General features: G+C 38.1%; 2 protein-coding genes across 2 annotated transcripts; one reads left to right on the top strand and one right to left on the bottom strand.

The window, feature by feature from the left end:
* The first annotated feature begins 2,203 nt into the window (after positions 1-2,203).
* On the top strand, positions 2,204-7,157 carry LOC112565197 (E3 ubiquitin-protein ligase E3D-like). Its single transcript, XM_025240527.1, has 8 exons — positions 2,204-2,402; positions 2,804-3,151; positions 3,514-3,803; positions 4,337-4,523; positions 5,056-5,188; positions 5,665-5,807; positions 6,380-6,536; positions 7,092-7,157. The coding sequence occupies exons 1-8, from the start codon at positions 2,314-2,316 to the stop codon at positions 7,113-7,115; spliced, it is 1,371 nt and encodes a 456-aa protein (XP_025096312.1). The 5' UTR covers positions 2,204-2,313; the 3' UTR covers positions 7,116-7,157.
* A 1,339-nt stretch (positions 7,158-8,496) lies between these two features.
* On the bottom strand, positions 8,497-16,650 carry LOC112565275. Its single transcript, XM_025240640.1, has 5 exons — positions 15,823-16,650; positions 14,075-14,172; positions 11,448-11,536; positions 10,803-10,967; positions 8,497-10,613 (listed from the first exon to the last, which is right to left on the bottom strand). Exons 1-5 carry the CDS (start codon positions 15,898-15,900, stop codon positions 10,510-10,512), a joined length of 534 nt encoding a protein of 177 aa, XP_025096425.1. The 5' UTR covers positions 15,901-16,650; the 3' UTR covers positions 8,497-10,509.
* Positions 16,651-19,107: the final 2,457 nt, after the last annotated feature.

Here is a 19,107-nt window from a genome sequence, read left to right as displayed (position 1 = left end):
GAGAAATAATATGCAGCATTTATTTATTCATTCTGTAATCATATGTGTTCACGAACACTTTTCCATTCTAAAAACGGATGAACTGGAGACTTAAGCTGAAAACATTCGCTCTCCGATTTTAACAGTAACCTATAGTTCTTCTTTAAGTATTCAATAGTGTCATGTCTATCAGTATCCATAATCACAAGTTAATCCGCCAGTGCTCTTTTCTGCCTTACAAAGCTGAGATACAATTACGAATGTAGGCAGAAAAAAATGAAACTGTGTCAGTTTGTAGGTGAGGTCTTGCAGCTCTTTGTTAGTAGTTTGCTGACCGGTCTTCCACCAATCGAGATGGAAGTATTATATAGTCGTGGAGATCTTCAAGCATGATGTTCTCCAAGATATTAAATAGCCCCGGTGATAGCAGTCATCCTTAATGTGCGGCTACTGTGGTGAGAAAGTACGCTCCTATTTGACTGTTCACCTGTACTCGTTGACCAATTGTACAGAGCTTTGATAACTTGAACAAGGTCTTCTAACACCACTAACATGCAATATATTTTAATTGCAAAATTGGTAAGATAATATGAAATTTTTATATCAGTAAAGCTGTATAGTAACCAATACTTTTCTTTTCACACAGTTCCTTAATTAGAACAATGTAAACAGGCAAAAACTGCTACTTTGCCTACAGAGCATTGATACAGCTATGTGCTACAGAAGCTTAGTCAGAAAGTCTGTTTGCGCCCATGCCACATTGAAAACAAACAAAGGCTGCATTACAATGATGAAATTAGACCGAAAAAAATCCTTTCAATAATCTCAAGCACTTGAATAAACCTGAACAATGATAACAAATTCATTCAGGCTATGTTATTTGTATTTAGTAATTTGCTCAACAGCAGTCTCCACACCCACCATACCACCTACCAGTTTAAAAAAAAATTATAAAATCCTACTACTAAATATTACCAGTTTTATCACTATCACAGCCATAGAAATGTTATGACTTCCACCTTATGAGATCCATCAAATGTTATACAGAAAGATTGAATTAAAGTACAAGAGGGATAATCCAGTCAGATTGCTGGCTAACAGTTTCCTAACATTTCTGGATTAGTGTTCTTGGTCACTAATATGTCTTCATTCTCTAGCACCATGACAGGATAAGCACTATGATTGGAGTGATCTCTAGGTTGAGAGGTGGCAAAGGCACTAGCTCCTGAACTTGCTCCAGCAAAGCTTGTGCTTTCTCCTCCAAAAAAATGCTGTTATTAGCATGTGATAACATTTTTATATGTCATTAAACAACTAAGAGACTATTTTCTGTTACTGATGTCATTCCTTGGCTTCAGACTTATACTTAAGTAAACATCAATATAATCACCTATAGGTAACCAGCTTGCCTAAATGAGGGAGGATAAAACTGACCAAGCACTTACTTTTTATGGACTTCTTGTTACCATTTTAAAAACAAAACTGGTTTTGGAATATTATCTGCTGCAAAAACATTGAAGGGCTCAGAATTATGCCATTAATATTGTCTTCTGCAGGCAAAAATACAGACCATACTACACCACTTGTCCACTAGTTTCACTAGCTGCCACTTCAAGCTTGTATTAATTACAGGAATGTGACACTGTACTACTATTGTCTTCACTGCCTTGCTTCAGCATACTTATCTGAGCTGTTTACACCTTACCACCTGAACCTCCTTAGTTTGCTAGTCCTCTCTGTGCCATGCATCGGATAGGAGAAATTGAGCAGACATTCCTTTTTCTTCTTTAGTCCGACTTTTTTAAAATGTTCTTTCCCTATACTATGTCTAAATTAAAAGCTTTTAAATCCGGCCTCAAAATCTATCTCCTTAAACGCATGCATAAGGATATTAATTCGTGGTTAGTTTGTGTGTTTAATTTAGAACTGTTTCACAGCAGCGTTTGTCTTTTTGAACTTGATGATGATGATGATGATGATGTCGATTTGTAATGCGCAGGTATCCATTCCGAAGAATGCTCATTGCGCAGAAAAAAGAACAAATGAAGAACAAAGAAAGTGAACAAATATAGAAAACACCAGGAAAAGTAAAACTTCAGTTTCAATACTTCCTCCTTTACTTCTGAGTGCGACTTTCTCTCCTTCGCACACCAAAGTGATTATATTTTTAATCCAGTTTACACCGCATTGTCTCTGTTAATTTATTAAATATACATGGTTGCAGAACAGACCCACGAGGTACAGTCAGCTCAGCGGTCGTAGCAGCGCGTATCGTTGTAGGGGAGATAAAAACTTGATAATAACGAGAGTGAACTCCCCTGAACAAGAGAAAACATGGCTCGTAATAAGAACATCGAAGTCTACCTCTATGCTGAGTACAAACCATTACTTTCGATATTGAATGTTGTACTTGCTTTTCCAAGGTAACTCATATAATATATGTTATATATAATAAGCATATTATGTTTAAAATTTTAAGATTGTTCTGTACGATTCTTCATTGCTTCCAGTGAGAAAGTCATTATTGAAGACGAAATACACGCTTGAGAAAGTAACAATTTTCAGAACATGGAAATAGATATCTTTACACTTACATAGACTCAGCTAATCATGACTTTCATGTTCTTGCTTCATATCTGTATAGGCTATAAACGAAGCATAAGGTGGAGTGTGTGTGTGAGGGGGGGGGAGACAGCCAGTCATAAATATTTCATCTCTTGTACATTGTCTTCTATCTCTAAAACTACCAGCGATAAACGTCAACTGTATGATAGTTTAGTTTGTTTTGTTTTGTTTTTAAAAAAAATTTTTATTTTGTTTTCAGTGCAGACAAAAATAGTCAAGAAAGTGAGGCAGCTGTTCCTTTTTTTATTGATGTAGAAGCCAATTCTATTACTTACCGCATTGGCAAATCAAAACTTAACTTCATACTCAAGCAAATAGAAATGTATCCAGCCAGTTGTCGAGGAATGCGATGGGATCCATCATCGGAACTGCATTTTACGTTACAAGCCAAAAGTGAATTCCATGCTGAAAATGATATGAGTGGAATTTTCAGTCACTTGATGGAACTGGAAAAAAGCTCTGAAGGTGATATCATCACAGTCATTGAGCAGTGTCCATCCTCTTGCTGCTGCTCAGGTTGTGGACAGCCTGTATTTAGTCAGAACAGGTATGACTTCCTTTCGCATCACACTAAAAAAAGAAAGAAATCTTCATATCCTGTAATGCAAATTCTGTAGATCTGTGATTTAACTTCATTTTTTTAGAATTATAAAATGCTTGCTATGCTGGAAATTTATGCGGTGTTTTAAAATGTTGTTAGTATTAGACTAAAAATGGTACATTTGACATGGATTTTTATATCACATTCAGTACTACAGTCGTGATGTATGCCAACACCTTGAAATAATTTCATTAACAAATTTGGTGCTAAAACATTAGTGCAGTGATAGAAGTTGAACCGTTCTTGTTAACTTACTAGCTGTGAATTATCAAAAAAGTATTTAGTGTCACCCTTTTTCACTCATGCAGTGTCTTCAAAAGAGTTCTCCCACTGCCTTCTGAGAACTGGTCTGATTTTGCTGACAATTGGTTTTGCCATAAGCACCCCCACAACACCAGTAGTGCACAAACAGAGTGTTTGGACAAGCAATTGAATCATCTTCCGAAGATGCTGGTCCCTAGGCCTGGAGACTGTCTTGTTGGCAATCTTTATCTTTTAGTTGATGGTAGCCAACTTTGTCAAGATACTGTCTCATGTTCACCAGCTCATAGGCTCTTGTGTCGAGGATGTGGCAACTTTTTGGGGTTTGTTCTGAGCAGTGAGTAACATTAAATGTTTGCTCTTTATGTTGATGTTTAGAATGTTAAGTGAAGAGTAATGAAAGTAGGATTCCACATTATCACTATAACAGTATGATAAGGGAAATACGCCGAACGTGTTCATTTATATATCTCCCAGTGCATTAGCAAAACACTAAAGTTTAATATTTCATTGCTGTCAGAATCAGGTATATTTGTACTTCCTTGTTTAATTGTAATTCCAATTTTAAAAGTGTCTTAGAGCTAGAACAAATGTGACCCAAGTAAAATTGGATCACAACATAGCCTGGACTGTTTTTTTTTTATCAGCATTGCTTTTTCTTACTCTGTAATCTTTTAAAAAAGGTATAGCAGGTAAACTAAGTCTACAAATGTTGTATAATGGAAATGTTTGCAGTCCATTCTTTATCGAATTTTTCTTCTTGGGACCAAATACAGTTCGAATATAAACAAAGATACAGTCTATGTGATAGGAAATATGTGATATTCTGAAAGTTTTTCTTAAAACGCTATTCATGTTTTTTATTTACAGAAGAGCACAAAGTCGACGGCACAGATGATAGTTCATCCCATGATCATCATATTATTATTGATAATAATTTCATGGAAGGAAGTGTTCACAAAATTTATCTTCATGCAGTCACATTTTCAAGAAAAATAAATGGTGGTTTTGATGTGAAGAAGCAGTCAAAGAATGTAGCAGTAAAAGAAAGTCTCAGGTTAGCCTAATTTAGCCTAATTGAACTTTGTGCAGTGACATGCATTCTTTTATTTCTTATCAGTTTACAATGTACTTTTAGGTGAGTAAAAAAAATTAATCGAAGCCAGTTTTTACGCAGGCACACTTTTCACTTTTGTTTGTGACAGACCTTGACGTAGACTCCATTGTTTCCTAGATTTTGTTATTTAATTGGCTTTGGACAGCCAGTATTAACTGCATCAGCATGAAACTGAAGTGTGTGTGTGTGTGCCTCTTCTGTAGCTTAAAGGGCAAGAGCTCCTCATAACCACTAATTATTTGACATTTTGACAAAAATTGTGAAATTTATCCCCTTAGTTTAGGTAGCAGATCTTATACCTTGGGTAAAGGTTAGTTGCCATTTTCCATTACTGATGTTGTTTTATCAACTCATTGAGATTAAGGATTCATTTATAAATGCTATATAATGTCAAATGTAATTAAATCTCAGAGGGTTAAGGTAAGTTCCTAAACATTTGATTGAAAATAACAATCATCTGTCTGCATTGCAGTGGCTGCCACAGAAAAGTTGAAGATTTTCTATGCAAATTTTTGCGACATCAGAGCCATCAGTTTACTAGTTTCCGTTTTCTAATTCAGTCGTCTCACGAAGAACAGAGAGATCAACTTCCCATTCTGCTTATGGTGAGATTTGCTATTAGTGTAACATTCTGGTAAAAATTGCCCTAGTACTCTCTTTTCTCGCTCTCTCACAGCTCATTTCTTTCTCTAATTACCATTCTCCACCATCTGCACCAATCACCTTATGTTCAGTATTGTGCAAAGAAATGCCTTTGAAGGATTGGAAGATTGAGATATTTAAGGAAGTATTCTGTTACTTGTTAAAAAATCTGTGAGTTGATGAATACTTAATTATATGTTGTCAATATACACATGTAGTTTGTGTGTAAACAATTATATCAAGGGTCACTTACAGCCAAAAAAAAGTAGAAAAAAATGTTTCTCCAGCAAATAGTCTTAGATTATGTACCTTTGGTATTTACTATGAAAATCGGAGTCTGTTTTCATAGGAATTTGTTTAATACCTCATCAGCATTCACAAAATATAAATGCCCGAATTTTCTATTAGTTTCGGTGTCAAACTTCTGACTGTTAAAAAGGTGTGGCTACTGGATCAAAATCTGGAAGTATTTTCATGCAGCCGAGTGGCAGGTCTGAAGACGAGCAGTGCAGAAGTTCATCCTCTGAAAGTTATGAAGATACTTTATAAAGGATGCTTCCTGAAAATTACTGATCCAAAGCTGTAAGTGGAACCATTTGGTTGGCTAAGGAAGTGGTGATGGGCTCTTGCTTTGACACTTATCTGACACTGCATAATTATTTCTTCACTGTCCCTGGTCTTTGGAGAAGCACATTGAGCTCACCTCTGTGTGGGGAAATGTGCGATACAACAATCCTACTACTATTATTATTAATTTATCAAAAATCTTAGAGAAATCCCTTCTGCATAAAAAGTATTAATGACAGCCTTAATAAAAATAAACCCAAGTCTAAAAACCAGTGGTGATACCCGGTGTCCTAAGATTGAATGCTACCACAAACTCTCCCAAATGGGAATTTATTGTCATACCACTTCATTTGATTCGGATTTATGCACTTCAGCAATTAGCATTTATGCTTTAAGTGTAGCAAAGTAGCAAAACATGTCTTCTTAGAATGTGGTACTACTGCTGGCTTTTTGTTTTCCCTTATTTTTTTCTCACCTTTTCACACTCTCACCCATGCATTTGTCTCTCTTACTCTCTGACTTATTTATAGGGTACCTTATAAATAATTCTTCAAAATTTGTTCTGCATTTATTTTTCATTTGAACAGCAATGAGGAACCAAACAAGATATTCAGGGCATGGGTGAGAGACAATTCTGTACATGGACTGGATTTGCCTCATCCACTGTGTGAGGAACTTTTGTCAACATTGATCAACTCCACAAAAAGTCTTCCACTATCACAACGAAGCCTTAATGGATTTCATGTAAGTTTTTTAATTAGGATCTAATATGTGGAAACTGAAATAGGCCAGCATTTTAGATTATTAAAAAATTATAGACAATCAAAAAATCAGCAAACAATAACTCTTTCACAAGTTGACCTAGATTTATTGTCTTTGATTTTAGTCTTTCTTTATAGATATACTCTGGTCCATTTTTATTTATTTTGCATTCTACTTATATTTTAAATTTCAATTTTCATCTTTATTTGAACACATGCTTCATTTTTTTTTTTTTTTAAATCAAAGATCTGGATATAGTCATTGATTTTAAATACTACATTGCAGGTTATTTACTTAAACTTTGAGTTTGACTTTCGAGAAATATAAGTAACACTGACATCAACATTAATGAAAAATTAAGAAACATTTTCTCCAAAGTATGTGTACAGTTTAAAGCCATAACAGCATTTTGTTGAATAATAAAGAAAGGAAATCCTTCTCATTATTACTCTTAAATGAAAACTTTTTACTTTGATTTGTGACAGCTAAATCTTAGCACAAGATGACTTGATCTTCCTTATTTGGTCTTTATTTCAGGTTGGATACTTGCAGTTTGAATGAACTGATTGCACTTTTAAATAAAACTTGTGCAGCATTTTAAAATTTTCATTGTCTCAGTTTTATGTGGCATGGGTCATATATATATATATTTCATTTTGCATGAAGAATGAAAATATTGTTATCTAAATAAAGCTTATTGAAATGAAGGGAAATTGTGTGTGCGCAATGGTATATATAGTCCCTAGATATGTCCTGTCCACCCATCATTGATGGGTACCTGATCGATCTCTGAAACATTGTCAACTGACTTAGCTTTTGGACCACCTGGCTTCTTTCTGTATCATGCTGATACTGTTTCTTCATAAATAATGGATGCTCTAGGGACTATGTTGTTCTGTTCACACACTGCTCATGTGACATCAAAGCTGTAACTGTCCACTGAAAGGCATTATGTACTAGTAGGAGTGTACATCTACGTGAGGGCTCATGCAGTAACAACTATCAAAAACTGTATGTGACATTGAAGACAAGTTCAGATTACCTTGTACTGCTGGTTGGTTTTGGAGGAGGGGGGAATGGATTGGCCGGATGATGCTTGTAGCCAAAAGAACTTTTTTCTGCACCTGCTGTCTGCAAGCATAATTTATGTCCAGTTCGTGCAAGGCATGTAAGACTGATTAACAAGTCACAACCAGCTAGTGGTTTCTTTCATTGTTTGCCCTCCGTGTTCAGGTTCATGCATATTCAGCCAGAATATCCCATCTTAGAAACAGTTTTTATGGTAAAAAAGTAGCCTCTCTAAACTCCACTATGGCACAAAGTAAATGTTGAATGTTTTACATGACTGTATTCAGTTGTGTGTAGTCAAAGTGGGTGAGTGTACATCTTTGCATGTGTGTTTCATTATGTCTGTGCATACAATTAGTGGTGGAACTGAAATGTATGGATGGTGTTTGTATGTGTGTGTGTGCATGCATGCAGGGAGAGGAATTTCTTTATACTTGGGTCTGTATACAGTAGTGGTGACTACAAGGGTATGGCTAGCCATTGTTGAGAAAGTGACCATCATTAAGGTGTTCCTCATGCAGTGTCACTTGGCAAATAAATTTTTATCTAAAGATGGAGATTGAAAAAGTGTCTATAAAAGATAACCCACTGCTTTAACTAGTTGGCCATGTGACCTCTACCTTACACTTGTTTTTTGATGTTTTTCTGGACACAAAGAATTTTATCTTTTATGTTATTATCAGTCATTGCAATACATCAGTTTGTTCTTTGTGCCCATTGTGCAAGCAAATTATGTACAGTGCCCAAAAAATAGACTTCGTTTGCTTGAAGGTTTCATAAAATCACTGAAGCTGGTTGGTAAAATAATTGAAGAATATTTTATAATCACATTTTAAGCAGTACAGTACTGCAGTTTGTTGATAATCAACAGATTTGAGAAAAAAGCATGCAGAATTTGGCAATATTTACAGTAATACTTCATGGTTGCTGGCAAAAATTAAAATTACTCTTTACAACAATTTATATATATATATACACTTCATATTCTCCTGGTTACTGTCACACAGGCAAATACAAGGTTGACTAGCTTTCAGAGTTTAATAAGAGTAATATAAAGAAAAAAAATCCCAGTCATAGCTTGGACAAACCATTTTCAAACTAACTGTTCTATGAACATGATATGTTACTGAGGCATACATCTTGCATATAATTGCCTGCAGTTCTGCAAACAAATAGAAAACAAAGTATCACAGAGGCTGAAAATGAAAGTGGTGCTGATTTGTCATGTTTAATTTAGTGTAATGAAATATCTTTTATTGTGAGTTGTGCGCTTATCTTCACCCACCATTACATGGTGTTCTTGATAACGGTAGCTTATTTCTGGCTTTTTACATCAATTAGATGTGGAGTTTCCAGAAGAGGGCATGAATTATGAATATGTAGATATTTGATGCATTCCAGGGGAGTGATACACGTGAAGCATAATGAAAAGGTTGGTCATTGCATAGGATGTTCAGCAATTAAGAATGTGCAAAAGCTGTGATAACCACTACTTTTTTCATCTGCAAAAAAATTCATGTGAATTCAGCAAGGATGCAAAAGCATTTAAGAATACAATGGCATTTTAGTCTCACTGAAGATTTCATGAAACCAAGTGATACAATGAACCACTTGAAATCACAAAGGAAAGAATTTAAAAATGTGCAGAAAGGCAAAAATGCTTGCTTGATATCTTTATTAAAATGTGTCATATCATCAAGCAACAATCTGTTAATCATGAGTAGTTAATGATACTTTTTAAAATTAGAAGCTTCTGTAATGGAAGCACACATTATCACAGAATAAAAGTTGGCCTAACCACCAGTTAGACACAACAGGACGCAATATTTACAAAATACTGTGCCTCAGTGTAAATAATTTGATGTATCATTGCCAAAGCATCCCAACTGGCAACAAAGAATCACCTTTATTCTGAGTTGCATTCCTCAAAAGCAAGGAATCGTTTTTATATAAAAAATGTCATCCAAACAAAATAATCCACCTCAAATTAGTTTAAATAATATACTTTAAGCATTATACAACCTTTTACTTAAAAATATGGTTTCTGTCTTCCCTTTCAGTCACTGGGAAATGTGCTAGAGGTTCATGTTCAGTCTCGCTCTTTTGTGATGGATGCTTATCTCCTCACTCTCACTTTCCTTACCCAACCCTCAAGTGGTCAGGTACCCATTTAACAAGTGTGTCAGCAGAGAAAGAAGTTTTACGCAGTATTGAAAACAACTTTTTAAAGTTTCTTGCTGCATAGATATATATCCATGCCTTATTTGTAAGGCATATAAACACATCATCAGAAAGCAAAAACTATTACTTGTCAAAAAGGTGGTTAAAACCCATGGCTGATGAGATCTTTATTTGGCATTCCTCAAATGTTTGCTGTCGTTTTGACCATTCCTGCTTAGAAGCATGAAAACTCACTGGAGCAGTGGATGTTTTACATTCACATCAAGTTGTCTTTCTAGTTGACTGCTGAATTTCTGTGCATATACACATGAATGTGAAAATATACACAGATGCCCACACACACAGAATTTTGATTATGTAATCATATTCACATGGGGATATTTAGTTCTTATTAGTGTTAGTAGTCATTCATATAGCAAAATGCAGAACACCAAGTACTTGAAGACTTTGTGTAAAACAAAATACTGTCAGGCATTTAAAAAAAAACTGTTCTGCAGTAAGAGTACCTCCTCTTCTTATCGGTAATGAAAAGTTATCCAGATGTGTTCCCAAACAGTACCTTTACCAAATTTTTAGCCGCCTTTAATATTTTTTATTGTCATTTAAGTCACAGAAGATATCGGGGGAGGGTTGTAACCCTTTCATTCACTTCCTTTTGTCGTTGTGGTCAACAATTCCAGTAGGCAGCTGCAGTTAGGAGCAGATGTCAACTGTTTAGTGGCCGCAGACTGGCGGTGGGAGGGGGAGAATATGGTGGAGGTTGAGACAAAGCACCTATGGAGACGGTAGACGAAAAGGAGTCCACGCCATCTGCGAGAAAAAAGGAAGAAATAAGCCGATAACTGCTTGGTCAAACTGCTTAGTCAATGATGTGAGTACAGATTAGGGAGATGATGAAATATCCAGCCACTTTGCAGACAACCCAGCTTGTCTCGTTACCTTCAAGCCCTTCCACCCATTGAAGAAATATATTTATATACCATTATAAGGTTTTCGTACCGTAATACAGCAACTCGTCGACGTAACCGGGTAGATGAGCCTGTTGTAGAGGGGACTGGGGATTCCCCATGGAGGTGGCAATGTGGTAGGGTGGGGGATGGTGTCCAGGCTCCTCGTAGCGAGGCGGCCCAGCCGGCATCGTCAATACGAGAGTTCTCTGACGATCTGAAAATGATGGAGGATAAATTAATTGTGCTGCACACTGTTCACGACAGGGGACACCAATCACTGAAGTCCTTTTGCAATGACTTCTTTTGGAGGCTGTGCACGTGGTGTTCATGAGTGTTGTTTTGTGTTTTCGTGGCAACCGAATTTCTTTCTTCTTCCGAACTATTAGAACATCTATATTCATTTTCTGTTTATACTTGGTCGATCACCAGCCTTGATCGTCAGAGGTAAATGTTGGACACTGGAACAAACCTCTGAAGTGTTAGACTTAATCCTTAGGCGTGAAATAAGATGTAAAGATGGGAGACCCGATGTTGACTAGAGACTGGATAATCTCGTCAAGTTTGAGCGTTGATGTGGCAGTTGTTTAAAAACGAGAAAGGATCTGAGGACAGTGCTGGCTTTCACGATGGGGAATAAGAAAGCAAGGTTCAGAGCTTGCAAAGAGCATGCTTCATTTTTGATATTAATACTCACCGCTGTCACCTGTGGCTCGCTTCACGTGGTGCTTGCAGTAGAACAAAATAACAATGAAGAGTGAAATGGCAGCAAACAGAACGATTAGCCTGTAGACATATCAAACAGCTTTGTTAAAAAAAAAAACAGTTTAAAAAAGGAAATATGAACAGTTTTTTCACCAAAGTGTCAGGTGTCAGGCGCAGAATACAGTATTTGTAAACAGCGAGTACATTGTGAAAGTTAGAACATGAACATGTTGTAAACCATGAATGTTTTATGTCAACAACATCGAAAACGACAGTTGGGATTGGGGTAGAGAGAGAGAGAGCTGTACAGATGCACAAAAGAACAGGAATTGCCGAGGGCACAGCATATGCGGGTGTCCGAAGTCAATGAATACAATGTTTATCTGAATCTAATAGCAAACGATTGATGTTAAACGGTCATTTTCTCTGTCTGCAATTAATGGCAAATAGTAATATTGAACGATACATGTGACCGAGTGTATCGTGTCACCATTTGTCTGAAGGACCCTTGTATAGTTGTCGTTCATTTTGGCTGCGTAGTCATGGGACGAATGAATGAAGGGTTCGAGTTTATGCCAGTGTGATGTAGCTACCAATATGAAGTCTTAATAATTAGTTAGTATAATATGAACACTGATAGTATAATGTAGTTATTCAACCACCGCTTTTCTTTCATGGGGGGAAAAAAGGACTGAGGTCGCTAAATTGCGAAATACACCTGAAGCAGCAGTTTAGCAAAAGCGAAATATCCTATTTATGCTGTAAACAGTTTAGATGTCTGTTTGTAGCGGCCTCTCCATTCCCACAGTGTTTACTTTTCGAAGAAATGTTTGCTGAGTGTGCTGCAGTGCTGATTGTATTGCAGTGGAGGACGGACCCCTTCTCTTCAACGATTCCTTGCCACCATTGCAGGCCACCAAACTTGGCTGTCAATGGAGGCTCTTAGCAGATGACTGACGCAGTGTTTACTGCGATCATATCAACTACACTTCACTTCACATTACACAACTTTCACGGTGATTTAGGAGTCCGCAGTTCGCAGTTCACCTCTTATCGCTCAGGACTTAATAACAAAAAAAAAAAAAAAGAGAAAAAGTCACCCCTGAACATTTAAACTCGAAAATTCAATATTTTTAGCAGTTTTATATCTTGTAAAATTACTCTCATTATACTTGTTAATAAAGACTCTAGGTCAAATACCGGTTATCCTTTGTCTACACACGCATATATATATATACCGAATAACTGTCCAAAATTGTGAGGTACACACATTGTCTGGTAGTATAATTCTGGTAAATAATTTGATTCTAGTTTCGCTTTTTTTTTTATAATTTATCATGTTTTCTTTTTTTAATGTGGCAACAAACTGCATTCATTTTAGGCGCACACATACAATCCCAACTCGTTAATAAAAGTGACAGAAAATAGTGAAATAAGTCTAATATTTTGCATGAGGAAGTTTATTTACTCTGGCACTCTCGGCGATAAACATACAGCTATCACACGACATCACGACATGTTTCAGCCATTCAACACTCGGCAGCACTCACAGGTAGTGCTTAGAGTGCTTGTAGATAACAATAAATATTAAACTGTCAAGATTTCGCAGGAGCAGTGTAGGGGAATGGGGAATGCACTTAATGACCTGTCACGTGTCGTAAATCTGGGTGCATGCTGTATCAGGATTCAGCAGTAATCACCACGAATATTCATGTGTCCTACATGTCTCTGCGCTTTTATTATCAGTCCATGTCTGAAGCTCTTTAGGTTTTGTAAGTGTGTACGCGCGAGTTACATATACAAATTGAAAGAGACTTATAATACCTCCCCAAACTTTCTTTAAAGCAAATAAAACGTTTACATTGGAAAGATTAGTAAAATTTCGGCCTGAAAGACTTGTAATATAGGTCTTGTTCAAAATGTCTTTGTGACACTACCCGTGAAGAAAGGACAAGGGAAGAAGGTGATTGTGCATGGATATGAAAGATTGTTCACAGATCTTGGGTGGTTTTGTGGATTTTTTATTCCAAGCCATAGTCTTTAAAAAATTCCAACAAAGTGCTTGCTAAGGGAAACTTTTGCCAATTACTCGATTCTTGCCTCTGAGTAGCTGAGTTCTCGTGTAAAGAGACGAAGAAAGTATTAGCAACACTTGTCGGGTAAAGTGGTAGGTACTTCGCGAGAGCTCAAAAAAAAAGTGAACCGATACTTGAGTTTTATGTCACAAAATAATTAATCATGTTAAAATGTCAACCTGAAGTAGCAGAAACACTACGTGTCGACTACTTTGTAAATGCACGCTAGCAAACACACTGTAGTGCAAGGCTGTGTCTATAGACGACAAAGTCGTTTGTAACATCAGTCAAGCGTGTTGAAGCAACCAACCATCCTCGATGGGTTAGCTATGTTGAGGCAAATTAAGAAATTGAACCTTGATTATCGATCACCCACAAACCAATCTGTCTTTATAATTGAGAACGAACTTTCCGACTGAACCAGGTTCAGACCGGGTAGGTTAAATGACCGATGACTCAGCTTTCCCTTTAAAGGGTTTCTAGCGTCTGTACAAAGTACGAACTATTTCTAAAGTCATCTGCATATATATACATGTATACATACCAAAAGTACCACAACTCGTACCAGCAGGTCATACTTTGTTGCCGGTTAGTCTTTCTGTCATCGTCCCCATCATCGGAGGAACAAGCGGAGTCAACCACCTGTGAGAAATTAAGTTATCGAGTTACTCATCGTTACCACCATCTAATTATCTCCAGTGATACTCAAAATGTAGTTTCAAAGTTTTGATAGCCGTTGGTTTATCGACATATTTGAAACTATATGTGACTTTATCCTTCACACACACACACACACGCGGGGGGAAATTTATGAAATCGGTAACTGGCGGAGCGGAGGTTTTCTCTACTATCGAAAATTGCCTAATTTATTATTTGCATGCATGGAGAGGTGCTAGAAATCTGAACGCAAGTCTCGAGTGGTTTATTTGAGTAATTAACTCAAATTTGGCGTATTTAAACTGCTATTTTTACTGTGATTATATTATTATACCCTTTGACAATTTTTATAGCTTTATTTATAACTGAACTTGTAAAAGAGAAAGAACAGATGCAGTCAACGCCATCGTAAGTGCCTTGACCTCGACAACAACTTAGAAAAATATAATATTGTATTTCATTACAAGAAAGGGGTTTTGTCAAACAGAATACCCATAATGTTGGAATCGATATAATATAAATAGTTTACGAGTGAATGTCAACACTGATTTGTTTTTCTAATGTTTGTAAGATTGGCGCTGTTAAATGGTCCTGAAATAAAAGCAGATAAATATAAAACTGGAATTAGTTATTGTCCATAGAGCAAACCATCGTACTTAAGCTAGGATTTATAATTGGTTATGATTGTAAAGTATGTATTTCAAAATGAGTGGAAAATGTGAAGGAGTCTTGTCCATGGCAGACTTCAATTGACTGATGAACCCAATGACCACAGAAAAACGACAAACGTGAGGATTATTCGTGACAAAAAAATAATTCCTGATTTAAATTTCTTCAGCAGAACCTTTCCTTTCTTCTGAGGGAGTCCGTGTCTTTATCCCAGAGCAGGCGTGAAACAGGTTTTACAAGCCACGGACATCTGAAGGCTTTCTTCAGACGAGGATATCGATCAACACGTCGACAATAATTCTCGGCGATACATCGCATGTTCACGCCGGGCTTTTAAGGCCACGAATAGAAGGGAGAGAAGAAACCATTGACACCTATTGAATAAGTTTGACGTCAGTGTTTCCCCTTGCCCGCTGACGAGGGCCAAAAAAAAAAAGAAAAAAAAAAAAAAGAAAAGAAATAAGCCGTCGTTCGCGTGTCATGTGGAAGACAGATGACTGAATGCCTTTGACCGTCCTTCACGAGGCAATGAACGAACCAAAGGGAAGATCAAGAACGAAAAAAAAAAACAGAATGTTATCGTTTAGGTGAAGATTAGTGATCAAGGAGAACCACCCTCTGGAAGTTTGGGAAAAAAGTAAAGATAAAAAAAGTAAAGATATTATTTCTTTCATTTCACCTGCAAGCTACAGAACGCGTATATCAGCAATACAAATCGGCATTTACCTTAAAGGTAGTCAGTGTGACTCATCAAAAATCCCAAATTCAGACATTTTTTGTACAGTATATCAGTTTTCAGTGTATTCTAACGACCAACATTTACATGGCAGCATGTACCCGATTAGTGCAATAAAAAATCTCTCCCTTATTAGACATTGTTTTGAAGCTATGTTGAGTGTTTGATTCTCAAAAGTTGGTAGGTATTAGTAAGTTTGTGCACAATGACAACAAGTAAAAAGTACTCACCGTAATCAGTCTGAAGAAGAAAACCAAGGAGACTGTCTCGAAAAACTTCCAGAGAGGAATAGACACACGGCTGGCCATGCTGCCATGGTTAAACACAATGAAAGTTGTGACAGACGCCAGCTCAAGCCATGTTTTCACAGACAGCTATCCCGGGGTGAGAACGAGAAGCTTCCTTCCACCCGACAGTGACCGTGTTTTCGTGATCGTACTCCAATCATTCAGGTCTGCTCTCCACCACCACACAGCATGTCGCTCGCTTGCGTCCACGAGTCTGACTTGAAAAACGATTATATGATCGAACTACTTACGGGTGGACGGGGTGTTTACACGGAGAGTGTGAATTTATTGAACTGAGGCCTGACCCCGACGCTCGAGTGAGGTTTTGTAAGAACCTAGCCAGAGCTTAGTAGGTAGAGCTGACTATGGATCTGTCTACCCGGTGCTTGTCTGGCGACCGGCAAAGCTGTGGACTTGCCCTCCACACCCACCCGTCCACCCGTAGTACTGGTTCTAAATTATCGATAAAGCCACGTCGGGTAATGATCTGGTTTGCGGGTAGGCTCTGTGCGGCAGACCTTGTCAAAGCTAGAGAGGAAGACAAACAGGGGACTACACGTGACGTCCAGGGCTCGTATTCATGAAGCGCTTTTATCCACCCGTTTACTCTACCCGAGGTGGGTAAGTCAGGAATATAGTGAATAAAATCCTATATTCGTGAACTAACCCACAACCAAGCTATTTTAGAATGCTATCTGAGGTCTCTCCCTCCGATAACTTCGGAGTTTATTTATTGAGTTTAACCGAGCGAACACAGAACGTTTTTATATAACCCCACCCCGAAAACAAAAAAAGGAAAATATAATAGCACAGAGCTGTTCAGCAAAAAAAAAACATGAGGGTAGCAAGTAACACGAAGGTAGCAGACTGGAGGTGAACCGGCCGGCAAGCGATACTACCTACGTGTATACTTACCTGAGTTGGGGTTAAGGTCGAGATAGTAGCCACCAGAGATCAGCTCAGTGTTCGTGAAAGGTCATGATGTAAGGGTCTAGACATGATTGTGCATGTAGCTCCTATATCGGTGATTTACCTTACTTTTCTCTGTCATCTTATAATAAACAAAGTCTTTTGAATGGTGCATTTGAATCAATAAAACAAACAGACAGCAAATGGAAGCTAGCTAAATACACTTGCACTCTGAAGCTGTAGCGGGACCTACAATCGCGTTACCCTGCAATCAAGGATTGTAAGTAGGTCGTGTGTTATATAGGGTAACATCAACAAGGGCGGTGGACCCCTTCCTAAGACGATCAGAGTACCGTGAGCAACAAGACACTTCCATGGACTAAGAATGATAGATAACATGGCGGCACATAACAAAGACAACCATTTTGTGACACTTTGTGTCTTGTCTTTCGTTTTCGTTGTCTCGCAATCTTTATCAATTGAGGAATGAAGGGTAGATATAAAGACCATTGAATGGTTTGCGTTTTTTGTAGATATCGGTAGATATGGGCGATATAAGCCTAATATGTAAATTTCAGCTTCCCAAACCCAGTTGTTAATTCATTATCCGCTAACAGAGTACGCGATTCGTACCTGCGATCAACGAGCGCCGCCAACGGTGTACTACGTCACGCCAACAGTGTACTACGTCACGTTGGTACACCATTCGCAACATTGCCAGCGGTCAACACCAACCACAACGACAGGTCAGGTTATTTGGACGTTGAAAGTCTGTTTTTCTCGTACTACAGTAGCAGTTGTTCAGAACCACGAGAAATGAAGACTGTCAGCGTCCGGATAATCCGATCTGTCGCTCCTTCTCTCTCTCTCTGATTGGTGTTCACTGCTGGCAATGTTGTGAATGGCGTACCAACGTTCTATTATAGAAAAATGCGGTGTTTTTTTTAGACTCGTAGTAATTTCCTTTCATTGCAACATTCCGCACACAGAAATTCTAACCGTCTAAATATCTTTTCCCTTCTGTTGTGTGTCGTCTGGCGTCTCTCAGGTCAAAAGGTCTTCCATTTCTCTACCGAACGTTGTTACAATCTACAAATAACACGATCAGCCCCTAGCTCCGGATGGAAACCAGTCAGGAAAAATCATTTATTGCTTCAATCTTCCTGATGGTTTTATGGACGTAGCGGTCAATGTACTGACTACATCAACTACATCATCTCCATCATAGCAACCAGTGGCAGGCTGACCTGTATGACCTGAGTCTGGCTGTAGCAGATGGCGATGCTCACTGACAATGTAACAATCATCCTGGCCGTCTCGATATGATTTCAGCTCTTGATGACAGGTGTGTGCTACCTGTGAATTGCTATTGTTATCCGTGGTCAGCAGCTGTAAGTACAGGGAGAAGTGTGCACCAACCAGCCATTGGGGATGCAAATCGAAGGAATTCACAGTGTGTCTTGGTACAGAAGGAGATAAAGATAAATCAATGAGTCAAAGTGCAACAGCAGACTAGAAAATAATCCCTGTCTGTATATCAAGACAAGTCCAGGATGAATAATGTGGTACTTTAGTTGTCCCTCGTGATGGCACGACCATGGAGAGTGTCGTGCCAACAGTCACCTACACACGAGAGGGCTTGGCAAACGACAGTAATGGCGCAGTGTTGACAATAATTTTGTGTGTGAAGAGTTCACAAAATATATGTTGGTGCAGTTGTCTTTATTCTGTGAGTATTTCTAGCTATAAGAGCATGGGACACCGTCAGTATTTCACACATGGTAATTATTTTTGTCTCACCTTGTTCTGTCAGGTTGTGCCCGCCATTTCTTTCCTCACTTCAGTGTGATGATACTTCTTTAACTTCAAAAAGTGAGGATTGTTACATTCTTCATCACATTCGAGCTCCATGGCAACCAGTTTAGACAACGTGTTTATAACAGGAACATTTTTGCTGTTGAGTGTGGCGACGATGGCGGTCAACCTGTTGACCATCACGGCCATTGTGCGCACCCCCCAACTACGTCACAGTGGTCAGTGGCAGGCCACCCTGTACGTGTTCAGTCTGGCTGTAGCAGACATTCTGACTGGATTTCCCTCTGCGTGGTTTGCCGGTCTGTATGTATCAGAAACCAGGGCAATGATGGATGACAGCTACACATTGTGCTTGTCTGGGGCTATTGTCGCGATCTGTGTTGTTGCGTGTACTAACATAAGTCTCGTGGCCATTGCTGTGGACCGACTTATGTACATCGTGTACCCGTATTTCTACCAACGGTTTATCAGCGAACGGCTGGTTAAGACAGTGATCTTGGTAAT

The sequence above is a fragment of the Pomacea canaliculata genome, linkage group LG5, assembly GCF_003073045.1.
Source record: "Pomacea canaliculata isolate SZHN2017 linkage group LG5, ASM307304v1, whole genome shotgun sequence".
Lineage (NCBI taxonomy): Eukaryota > Metazoa > Mollusca > Gastropoda > Architaenioglossa > Ampullariidae > Pomacea > Pomacea canaliculata.
Note: the sequence above shows the minus strand (reverse complement) of the source record. Positions and strands in the feature narration are given on the sequence as shown.

Bases quoted from the DNA above. Each gene is read 5' to 3' on its own strand.
- LOC112565275 (XM_025240640.1), bottom strand. From the start codon at position 15,900: ATGGCCAGCCGTGTGTCTATTCCTCTCTGGAAGTTTTTCGAGACAGTC. The intron at 11,537-14,074 runs GTATGTATACAT...ATATGTCTACAG, and splicing joins TACGAGTTGTGGTACTTTTG to GCTAATCGTTCTGTTTGCTG. The intron at 10,968-11,447 runs GTGAGTATTAAT...CATCATTTTCAG, and splicing joins GCGAGCCACAGGTGACAGCG to ATCGTCAGAGAACTCTCGTA.
- LOC112565197 (XM_025240527.1), top strand. From the start codon at position 2,314: ATGGCTCGTAATAAGAACATCGAAGTCTACCTCTATGCTGAGTACAAA. The intron at 5,189-5,664 runs GTGAGATTTGCT...ACTGTTAAAAAG, and splicing joins AACTTCCCATTCTGCTTATG to GTGTGGCTACTGGATCAAAA. The intron at 5,808-6,379 runs GTAAGTGGAACC...TCATTTGAACAG, and splicing joins AAAATTACTGATCCAAAGCT to CAATGAGGAACCAAACAAGA.